The sequence below is a fragment of the Tachypleus tridentatus genome, chromosome 10 (genome assembly GCF_004210375.1).
Source record: "Tachypleus tridentatus isolate NWPU-2018 chromosome 10, ASM421037v1, whole genome shotgun sequence".
In the NCBI taxonomy this organism is placed as follows: Eukaryota; Metazoa; Arthropoda; class Merostomata; order Xiphosura; family Limulidae; genus Tachypleus; species Tachypleus tridentatus.
The window spans coordinates 178,714,552-178,727,280 of NC_134834.1; the positions used below are offsets into that span (position 1 = coordinate 178,714,552).

General features: G+C 30.5%; 1 protein-coding gene across 3 annotated transcripts in view; it reads right to left on the bottom strand.

The window, feature by feature from the left end:
• LOC143231027 (uncharacterized) overlaps positions 1–12,729 on the bottom strand; it is a 79,390-nt gene that overhangs the window by 39,670 nt on the left and 26,991 nt on the right. For all 3 annotated transcript variants that reach the window (XM_076465498.1, XM_076465499.1, XM_076465500.1), the window contains exons 4-7: positions 11,117–11,218; positions 5,735–5,817; positions 4,942–5,029; positions 2,859–2,998 (exon numbers count right to left, since the gene is read on the bottom strand). In XM_076465498.1, coding sequence (XP_076321613.1) covers positions 2,859–2,998; positions 4,942–5,029; positions 5,735–5,817; positions 11,117–11,218 — 413 coding nt within the window. The remainder of the gene's footprint in view (positions 1–2,858; positions 2,999–4,941; positions 5,030–5,734; positions 5,818–11,116; positions 11,219–12,729) is intronic.

Consider the following 12,729-nt stretch of genomic DNA (forward strand, 5'->3'; position numbering starts at 1 on the left):
TACAAAATAATAAATATGAATAATATAACATGAAGCCTCAAAGTTAAAGCAATTATACTTCGTCTATATCAGGGGTTCCCAACCTTGGCAGGGGGGTAGCAAAGCCTTGGCAGGGGAGTCACGTAGCCTTGTTAGAAGTAGCTTGGGATAACTTTAATTTTATTTCATCAATTACATTTTCATGTCGTGAGTGCAAAACAGTTGGAAACCCCTGGTCTATATGATGATAGAAAAAAGTGACCTCTGAACTAACTGATAGAGAATGCCCTAATGTGCATGCTAGTGCAGAAGCAAACTGTTGGCCTGCAAAGGGAAACTCTTACAAACCATGAAATAGTATATGAAAAAGTAATATTGTTAAAATAAACAAGATGAAACATCAAAAAATATGTATATTATATATGTCTATGAATATGTATGCTAATGTGTTCAAGTTAAAGAATTATTCTACCCCATCATTAATAGACTAGTCCTAAAACTAGTTGAAACCATTCTAAGACATGATTTATCAAAGAAATTAGCATACTTCACTGCAATAATCAAACCAACATCATAGCATTTCTACTGCATCCAACAATTTCACTTTTTCCACATGAAATCAATGTGACCAATCTTGTAACCACAAAGTAATCAGTGTTTCTATACTGTAACTTTTAATATGTATCTTCACAAAATTTAATAAGATTTCAATAAACATTACAAGTCTTGTACACAAAAAAATCATTATTTTTATTCAATACTTTTACTAAAGATTTATCCACGAACATATGGAGTCAGGATGTTGATTGCTCCAGGTGCAAAATAACTTTCATGTTAATACTAAATACACTTAATTCAACTGAAAATTTTAAAATTTCATTTGTGCAACCTCTAAAACTTCCAAATTACTATCAAATGTTTCTTTTGCAGAACCATTTTATATTTCATGTTATTTTCTCTACAATAACTATATGTTGATTTGACCAACCTTGTAAACACTGTCAAAAAAATCTAAATTATACATTTTTCTTTCTCAAATTACTGCAAATTATAAAACAAGACTACAGTTGTTTATCCTAAAGAACTTAAACATCATAACAGTCTTCACCTGATTATACTTAAATTTATGATTTTATTATCCTTTGAACCATATTTAACTATTAACCCTGCCATATAAGTTTTAAGTCACTCAGCACACCCATCTCTCATTACAATTCATCTCTCATGAATTTTATTACTGTCTTACCTAATGTAACAAGTTTCTAATTTTTGCATTAGTTATTTTTTGTTAACTATAAACAAAGAACATACATGAAACTTACTTCTGACCTCTTTTGTATTTTGTTGTTGGTTGCCAAAGAAACTTAAACCTACTTTTTTTTTATAATTATAGTACTTGTATACTAAATTTTTATTTACTCAAATAATGCACCTAAGGAACATGAATAACAATAGAGATAAAGCAAACAATCTCCTATAACAATTATTATTTAACTTGCTTTCTAACTTAAACACGAGAGGCCTAAATTATTTCACTTTGCAACTTAATCTGAAAACCACAAGATTAGTTCAAACTCAAGAAAAAATTGACAATACTCCATACTGAAAATAACTTAGCATTATGCATCATTCAATACACTAAAATTCTGCCTTTCAATTGTCATTAACAATGTAGTATATAAAAATCAATGAATTATTGACAACTTGTGAAACAGAGGACGAGAAAAATTGGCGTAGCAAGTGGGTCTGATTTTCTTGTTTGTGTCTCCATAAAAATAAGATGAAAGACTATAAAAATAAACTTCGCTTAAGTAGTATCTATAACCATATACACGAGAGAAAAGATACTTAGAAAACAAATGTCATGATTCACATACTAAAGTATACTTATGATTTTTTAAAAAAATATTTTTTATTATAACATTAAAAACTTAAAATTTAAATCATATCAAAACTTGATTTATTGATTACATTTTGATAACAAGTTGATTTGTACACAATGGTAATAAAGTAGTTGAACTAAATTTTGAATACAACTGATTGTTTGTTTTAAAATTTCGCGCAAAGCTACACGAGGGCTATCTGCACTAGCCATCCCTAATTTAGCAGTGTAAGACTAGAGGGAAGGCAGCTAAGTCATCACCACCCACTGCTAACTCTTGGGCTATTCTTTTACCAATGAATAGTGGGATTAACTATGACATTATAACACCCCCCAGCTTGAAAGGGCGAGCATGTTTAGTGTGATGGGGATTCAAACCCGCAACCCTCAGATTACAAGTCAAACACCTTAACCCAGAGGATGTAACTGAAGAACTTTGTCACATGCATGCTTGGGCCTACCTACTGCAAGAGGGTTAATGTGTTAAAAACACAATTGCATGAGCTTTCTCACAAAATCCACTCACACATATAGTTGAGATCCATTTTTAAACCAAGAGAGTATCTGAAAGAGTTTTTCAGGTACAAAAGTAAAATATTGCTGATGATCACAGCTTATGTGGTTTATCAGTTTTATTTGTCCTTCCTTTACACAAGGTTTATACTTGTATTTCTCCACAGGACTGCTATAGACCCGTGTAAGAGAACATTAAATATAAAGTACCTATCACAATGTAAGTACTTCAATGCAGCTTCTGTAACTGTGACATTGTTGTCCAATAAATAATTTTAAGGTCAAAACTAAGATCAGTCTTTGTTTAAAAGAAAGTTTGCTTATCCACATAGTGAGAACACAGTAAGTTCAGCAAGTATTTAGCTTCTGTCATCAATTCATTAGTTAGTTTCATTTGAGTGATTATGGACAAAACATTAGTATTACAGTACTACATAATGTTGCACAAACAATTATACACATATTAAAAAAAGTCTTACTGTACCCAAGTCAATGTCACTCAAATCATCATCATCGTCATCTTTCTCTTCTTCTTCTATTTCCTCGTCTTTTCTGGTGAAAGTTGATGCTTGAGGAGTACTGTCCTCATATGTATACCCTATAGCAACCTTCTTTTCAGCTAATCTAGAGATAATATTAACAAATATATCCAAACTTAGTGGAGGGTATTCAACAAACTGATTATATTACTGATATCACTGATATTGTGACTGTAACTGTCAGCTTTTGAATTTCAGTTCCATCCAAGTTGGCAGAAATATGATTACAGAATGTTTTAAAGAATAATGAAAAAAGTAACATACCAACAAGTATTAACCTCATACCTGAAAGCCTCACACTATTATTATTTACACAAGACTTATTTAAAATGGCCGAGCCCAAGTTGAGAGAGATCCCTAAATTTACATTTTAGTTACTTTTATAATAATAAATAAAATACAAACAAAAATTATAGCATTTACCCACGTGATTTTCCTTTTCGCTGACAACTGTTGATGACATTTAACCCTATCTTTTTTGTATACTGATGATAGTAATCCACAACATTTTTATTTCATTAAATAATACACCACACAACATAAAATAATAAAAGCAAAAATCAGACAATTTCCTCTAACTATCACAATTTTTCTGGCTTTCCAGCTATGTGGTAAGAGCCATCACAAGTTCATCCAAGCTGGTCATTATGTTTTCCATGTGAACACAGCTTGTAGTAAAAGGGAATTTCTGTTTGGAACACAATGTAATATAATGTCATTTAACAGATGAAAATTTCAGCTTTATATTAGTTATAGATTACATACAATTGAGCATAAATATTTATAAATCCTGAAAGAGAGGATGTTATAGGTGAGTATGGGAAAAGGAGTCTGGTTCTTTTTAAATAGCTCTGTAACCATACAAAATTGAAAGCAATAAATTTTGTACTTTGTCTGAGCAATGGTGATTTTATAGTTAGTAATTTACATTGAATTTCATATTTACTGGAGCGACAGTGAATGAAATATAAAACACAGGATGCCTAAAGAAAATATGTCACCTTTCTCACACTAAAGGAAAATCAGGACCTTTGTAAAATATTGCCTTATAAAATTAAGAACTTAAAACCTACATACCATTAAAGTATAGATTTTAGCTATCACATTATGTTATACTACTTGGTATAACATAATCACAAAGTAGTTTAATAAAATTCTGAATGTAAGACATTAAAACTTTGTGATGCACACAGTAAATGATACCCCAGTAGAAAGAGTTAACTCTTGGAATGTGCATGTGAAATTGCCCAACTGTTACTTAAGTGTATTAAAAAGTTTAAGTCTTACCTTTTCCATTATTTTTCAGATAGTGTTCACAAATGGACTTAAGAGTATCAAACAAATACTACCTGCTTTACACTAAGAATAATATTGCAAGTTTCCATCCTACCTTGAGTGGTAAAATGAAACTCTTACAGAACTTTTACCAAAACATCAAAATGTTCTAAAAGCTTTTAAAAATAAAATGAGAGAGAGAGAGAATGGTAAATTGTATTATTTAAGTAGCTACTTCCCAGACATTAAGTTGTGGATGCAATATAAATATCAACTTTTTATGGATGGTGTGAAGAAGGGTAATGATGACTGATTAACTTCCCTTGAGTTGGCAATTCTAAATGTGAAGCAGATAGCCTTAGTAACTTTGATATAAACTCAAAACACACTAAATGTTTGACAAGTTTTCTGTTGTTTTGCATTTCATGATCACTGTATTATATTAAATCATTTCGTGAACATCAGGGACATTTTCAAATGTCTGAAAAGAGCTTTGTTTAATAAACCAAAGTAAACATGTCAAACATAAATCAGATTTTGTAATATTTTAAGAAGATCTAAGCATGCCTTTTACTATGTTTCAACTAATCCTTTCTGGTTTGAATTCTAGAGCGTAACAACAACTTTGTCTTTAATTACTAAGTAGTGATCATATAAATGCTGCCAATAATGGTGATAAAAGAAAAACCCAGTTTAACTATAAAGGACTATTAAGCACATACAAGGTTTTTATCATACAAGAATTGAACTTACTTTTTTTTTTCATCTTCGACTCCTGGCTTAATAATCGGTCCAAACCTTTCTTCCAGGTAAATCTGGTGTAAGAATTTATCTTCAGTAACTGAAATGAAGATCAAGATGAATAAATACAAAAAGAATAACAACCTTCATCATATGATACTCATTTAAAGTTTATATCTTTTTTTACAGTTTAGACCATTATCTTTTCTGGTTTATACTTACAAACATATACTGATGTTTTTTATTACAAACATAAAACACACATATACTGCATATATATTCAGAAAAAACAAAAACATGAATATTTAAGTATATTTGTAGCTCAAAATCAACAACTTTACAATTTTAGCCTCCTCTATTGGCTATAATATCATATATTTAGCATAATGAATTTCAATAGTAGTAGTTTCAACAAGATTACTTTTGGTTCCTTCACATAAAAAATAAGTCCTTACAAGTTATAGCTACAAAGCTATTGTATCTACAGCTGATTAATGATTAATATTAAAATTGAAAAATAACACAAAATGTTACTCTCACAAATGCAATTAGTCAAATGCTTATTATTATCAGCAAAGTTAGGTAGAAATAGATCCACACATAAAACAAAGTTCATATAATCAAAGAAACAACATACAGTAAAATAATGTTTTATAACCAGTTTAATTCAAGGCTTATTATTATCATCAAAGTTACACAGAACATATGTATGTAAAAACAAATTCATATGACCAAACAAGAGATGAACATATTGTAAAAGAATATTTTATAATGTTACGAATACAGACTATAAACTAAGACATACCTCCCAAAAATTCATTTTGAACCAGTGTACGATATCTTTCATAATTAATCAGTCTTTCTTCTTCCATTTCTCCTTCAGAAAGCCTAAAATAAAAACAAAAACCATATATGACATGACTAGCATATGTACACAATAACTTCAATGTATGTGTGTGTGTGTGTGTGTGTGTGTGTGTGTGTGTGTGTGTGTGTACATCTTCAACAATATTAAACCAACTTTCAACAGTTAACAAAGAGAATTGTTGTATTAAATAAATGTCTGTATGTACAACAATTTCATTTTACACAGTTTATGACACCATAACAGAGTTTAATACACATATTTTACATTTTTACACAATTAAAAATCCTTAATTTGGATAAATATCTGTAAATTTTTAACTAAGTCCTGAGTCAATTGGATCATGTATGGTATTCCACAGTGGAAACTCAACTCTCTGCAAATTTTATGAATATGTGCCAATGCAGCAGGAATCTAATGGCATTCATTAATCCATCCAAATGCTAAAAAGAACTGGATAAGATAGTTATTTTCTTGTTTTATAAATATAAAAGTTTTGGCTAAACTCTGCCTGAGTCATATTTTTATTGTAATACAGTACCTGCAGAAATTTTCACAAAGCCAGTAATCATCAGGAACTGTAAGGAGAACCAGCATGTTTTCTCTCAAAGTAGTACAAAATCTTAGAAATCAGATGTTAAAAATTTCAGGTTTAAAGCTTACTTGCAAGTGTAAATAATAAAATGCTTTAAACACTACTAGTGCAACAAATGTGGAAATGATCATGGACAAAGATATCATGGAAAATGTGTTGAAGTATTAGGAATACATTGAGCAGCTGCTTGTATAATAAAGTCAATTACTGCTGCCACACAGTCATCTATTGATAGCTTACAGATAATGGCAGGATCAAGTTCTATGAGAGCAGTGAAAGAGGACCAGTTTGCATGATCCAGCTTCCACCTGGGATGCAGGTCGGGTGGCATCGACCACGGCCAGTCTCTATCAAAATTATAGGAAAATGATCACTGCCTTGTGGATTATTGCCAAGCCTCCATGAAAAATGGGAAAATAATGAAGGGGAGCAAACTGAGAGATCAATAGCAGTAAAGGACTGACTAGGTGTGTGAAAATAAGTGGAAAAACCAGTATTGAAAAGAGAAAGGTTGTGATCAGAGAGCATATACTCTACAGAGTGACCCCTCCTTCCAGTATCAGCACTTCCCCATCAGGTACAACAATGTCCACAACACCTTTTGAGAACATCCAACACTGGTAATTTGTTTGACCCTAGCCCAAATGGGCCAACTGAGTGACCCAAGGGGGAGCCACCACAAGATTGCCTATCTACAGGAATTCAAGGCCAAAATGGTGTGTTAGGGTAGGATCCCTCAACCACCAGGATCCTCTCCTCCCCTTCACGGGTCACCACTCACAGCAAACACGTGGGTGGATGTTTAGATTCCAGAGGAGGTAAACTGAAAGAACAGAATCTTCCCTGGGAGATCCCCTCACCACGTACAGGAATCCACACCGAAGTGGACTGACTCAGATATTTGTTGTTAAAACATAAAATAACAAGGAAGAAAAAAATAAAATACAACATCAAATGGTATGTAATCGATTAGTTTTCTATTATGTTAATTATGGTAATTGAAAATTACAATATAACAAGATAGTATTAATTACTACTAAATTTAAGGCATTAATTGGTTTAGAAGCAGCAAGATTAATTAATAACTGTAAAGTGTGATGAGATTTATATCACATTTCATGGGCACATTAAGTTTAGACTCCTCATCAAACTACAAAAAATTATTTGGATCATTGATCATTTGGGCTTCGAGTATGATTTTCTGAGTTTTTGAAGGTGAAATGTTTACGTTATCCAGTCCAAGTCCATACAATCTTGAAAAGGAAAAACAATGTAGACAGTTTTCATATGGATATTCAGCATACTGAGTACACATGGTTAATTAAAAATTGTTTTAAATCTTTTGCATATATAGTCATTATTTCATGGTATTGCAATGTCTAATTTTATAAACATCTTTTGATATTGTAGGTGTTCTAAAACTAAGGGTTTATGAAACATGTGGATTCAAATAATATTTTCATTGGGTATTTTTGTGTATGTTTACTAATTCTAGAACTATCAGTGGGACTTTGTTTTTAAAACATTTTTCTAAACTATTTCTGAACAAAGTTGTTGGTGATTATATAACTGTTTGGTTAGATGTCATGTCAGTCACATAAAAACTGCAAAAATAAAATAGGTATTGCAATTAAACCTACATATAGATTTTTACATAGACAGTGAGTGATTTCAGAAACATCTTTTGGTCAATTCTTTACACTTGAGTGTTTTAATAGGTGAACAATAAAAATTATTCAATCTTATGTAATATACAGCCCATACTGGTAGTGAATTCTGCAATCCAAGTATTTAATACCCTTTCACTATATGCATGGTCCCAATGACCAATTCATTATCAATTTTATGTATTTTATATTTCTCATGCTGTAATTTTTAATACAGCAATCATATCTTCACAAATTATCTGCAAATTATCAGCAAACATTACAGGGCTTTCATCTGCAAAAAAATTAGTTTATGTTTTAAAATTTTTAAGTAATGTTTTATTGTTGTATTTTTTTAAATTTTGAATATCCAACATTCAAAGGAATTCTAATTTTAAGATTAAAAATAATTTTTGCATCAGAAAATTGTTAATTTTCACATGCAAATTTTTTATAACCTTCAGATAATTATCAAACTTTTTTAAGATACTCATAATTTTATCTGTTATTTTCACTATTGTTTCCCCTGTACAGGTTTTGTTGATTTGACAAACTTCATATAACCATCATACAAAAATTAGAAAATACATGTATATTATGCTTTTTTTGTTAAAGAATAACTACAAATTATAACATAAAAACACAAATGTTTAGTCTAAACAGTTTAAATCTCTTAACATTACACACCTATATATGTTTATTATTCTTATTCTATTAAGCTTTACAATTTGATACCAAACTCAATAGCATACATTCATAAAACAGTAGTTCAATAAAGTTTTGAATGCAAGTCTACAACTGCAATAACATAACTTTTGACCTATAACCATTGTTGATAGAATTAACACAAACCATAAAAATGCCCAATCTCCATATTTTAAAAAAATGCTTCAAAGTGATTCAGAATCTGAATCTGGATCCAGACCAAATTTGAGAAGGACTGTCCGATACTGATTTCCCATCTTGTGTATAATTTTCATATAAAATGATTTATTATTCTGTGGTACACACATGTAATAGCTTCAAACAGTTTACAAATCTATGACCAGAAAATTTCTTTGTAATACATTGATATTACTACAACAAAAGTTGAAATTCTAGAGACAAGAAAGGTGGTCATTGTTCCACCAAGAAGAGAAATACTAGTTTTGGTTGTAAGAACTCTTGTGGATGTGAAGAATAACAATATCATACATGACTTTGCCCAGGAAAGATTTATACCAGCTTCTGATGAAGTGAATAGTCACTGTGATGTTAATGACACTTCGTTTGAATTTCATCAACCTGACGTGAAATGGCTGAACAATTACCATGCCTTGCAAAAGTATTCACCCTAATAATGCCATATTTTAATAGAATACAAATAATGTAAACAATTGTTTTATAATTAAATTGTTCATATTCAAACATCTAATGATCAAACTTAACACTGTCAGATGTGAAAAAGATTGAATATCAGCAAAACCTGCAAAGAAAATACATTAACTGAAATTTCCTGACCAGATTAGTATTCAGCCCCCTGGTAGAAGCATCTTTAACAGCAATTACTGCTGACTTTTTAGACAGATTTGTAACAACTTTGCACAGTGGGATAGTGTAGCTTTTGCCTATTCTTTCTGGCAAAATTTCTCCAATTTTGAGAAGTTCTTTGGAGACTGTTGATGGACTGCAAGCTTCAAGTCTTGTCATAAATTTTCTATTCGATCCTAGTCAGGACTTTTAATGAACCACTCTAGAACATTCACTTTCTTCTTTTTAATCCACTCCAGTGTGGCTTTAATCTTATGCTTTGGGTCATTGTCCTGCTGAAATGCAAACTTTCACACAGTTTTAGATTCTTGGTTGATTCAAGTAACTTTTTCTCTGGGACTCACCTGTACTTTGTACCATACATCTTCCTCTCAATTCTGACAAGCTTCTCATACCCTGCTGATGAGAAGCATCCCTATAACATGATTCCACTGCCACCATGCTTGGTGTTGTGTTATACCAGGTTTGAACCAGAAATAACACTTTGGATTTAAACAAAAAAGCTCAATTTTGCCTTGTCTGACCACCAAACCATCTGGCATATGTCTGCAATACCATTTACATGTTTAAACACAAACTCCATACAAAATTTAAAATGATTCATTTTCAGTCATGCCCCATTTCTTTCCTCTTACCCACACAGGCAGCTTTGTGTAGGGGCAAGTACACTGTTAAGGTATGAACAATGACATCCCACCTCAAATATGAAATTCTGCAAATTGCGAGTCAGTAAAATATTTGCACCACATTTAACATTTTGAAATTTCACTAAGAATTTGACAAACATTTTATTCTTTCTGAATACATAAATATAATTTTAATTCATATTTCTAAATGTGTTGTGAAATAAAAAAAAAAGCATTTGTATATAACAAAATTGTACTTCAGTATTAGTCTATTTTACAAATTGAAATAATTAACTTCATCAAACTTTAACAAGTACAGGAAAAGAACGTTAAACAGCTGTGTGTTCAGAACAAAGATGAGCTCTCGCATATTTGACAAGCTCACAAACTCACTAAGTTTATTTTTAACCAGCACCTTATGATAAGATAAATAGTAAATATTATGTCCTATGTAATACTTTATGATAAAGTAATCAATAAATTCCTAACTTATTAATTTCTAAAACTTCAGTAATATTATGCCTTAATAGTTTTTATAGTTCATACAGATACAATCCAGTTAAAGCCAAAATTCTGGTTTGAATAGCTTATTCATCAGTAGTCAAAGACACACAAATAAGCATAGCTCTTTAATGTCATTCAAAGTAAATAAAGGGTTAGTAGGTTATAACTCTTAAAGTAGTATCACTTATAATAGCAAAACTTAACTGAATAAAAAATAGGGTAACAGTTTTCACTTCTAGTTCAAACAATTTTCTTGCAATTCAAAACTTTTACATAAGAACATGAAAATATTAAAATGTCTAAAAATCGTGCCTAACAGAGGGATTGTTATTAAAAGCCTATTCAAGAGTCACAATCATGTAAAATATGGCAAGTTATGTTTTTTCTTTAATGTTATAAATTGCTCCAATTCGAATAATACCTGATGGACTCAACAGGAGATACATATTCAGTGATGTGATCAAGGTGAGCTCTGACATCAAACCTGTCGATCAAAGTGTCAGTCTGGCCCTGCCACGGCATCCTTTAAAAAAAAATTAAAATTTATTTCTCACGCTGCTTTAACTCAAAACAATCATTATTAAATAAAAAACAACAGTCTCTCATATCTCAGAAGAATCAAAATTACTGTAACTATCATGAACACTTATATTTTCTCATAGGTTCATTATCAAATTTACAGTTTCATAACAGTAACAAAACAATCACTTACTTTTGGTGAATGAGTAAATAAACTTGATATTTAATAAATTAATCACAATTTTATTTAGATATACCAGTACACAGAGCAATATCAACTTCTGTTTAGATTTTTAACTTCAAAGTCGAATTTTCAAACTCCTCAAGGTATGCATAAAAATTTAAGGTTTCATTTTATACAAAAACCTGAGTCCAGTCTAAGGAAAAACCAGAAGGACCACTGGTAATTTACCCCAGCATTATGACCAAATTGAGTACAAGTGTACACTGTCTATAAAAGCAAAATCAATTACTCAATGTGAATGTCACAAACTGGTTCTAAGAATAACTATAGCAAAAAGACAGTGACATTGACTGTTGTACTCTGCTTTCTAAATGACTTGGAAATATACAATCATAAAACCCAGAACAAAATTAAAATTCCCATTATGAAGGGTCTTTAACAGGTTTCAGAAATACTGCTAGATGCAGTCAAAAATATTTAGTATGAAGTATTTAAATTCCCAAAAGACTTGACAGTTACTTAAACGTTGAATCTGAAAACAAAATCAAAAGTACTTTCCGTGAGTGTTATTAACTGCTTCTAGTAGAGTAGAAAACCACCTTCCTGTATCTTTGGTTAAAATGTTTGTATGAGGTCAAAGGAAAATTGTAGGAAAAATTCCAGGATATTTTAAAGAAATACTTTAATAAAATATGGTGTCAAAATAACATTACAAACTACTGAAGCATATAAGCAAATTTTTACACGGGAGAAAACATTTTTCATAATGGTGTTAAAAAACAGTAAAAATCACACAATATCTAGTTGAAATATAAAATTACAATATTTCATTGGAATAAGGATGCATATATTCCACTGACCTTTTCAGTACAGGCTTGGTACCTAGGATATACCTCAACCATTTTGTGCTTGTTATAATTTACACACTAACTTTTAAATTAGCAAGTTTATGTTCAGTAAATGTTACAAGGCTTACATACACATGCAAAGTAATTTTAATTTTAAGATTAAAAATACTTTTATACATCAAAAACTTTCCTATTTTGTAAGTGAAAACTTTATAATATCCAGATAGTTTTATAAAATGTTTCTTAAGAAAGAACTTTATATTTTGTTGTTTCCACAAATGAATCTTTGTATCGGTTTGGTCAATTTGACTGATATCATAATTACTGTATAAAATTAGAAAATTAATATAAATTGTCTTTTTTTGCTCTAGAATGATAACATATTATAAAAAAGAAACATAAATGTTTAAACTAAATATCTTAAATCTCATAACATTTATTATTGTTATTATATTGACCTTTCAGCAAGCATACAAGATACTC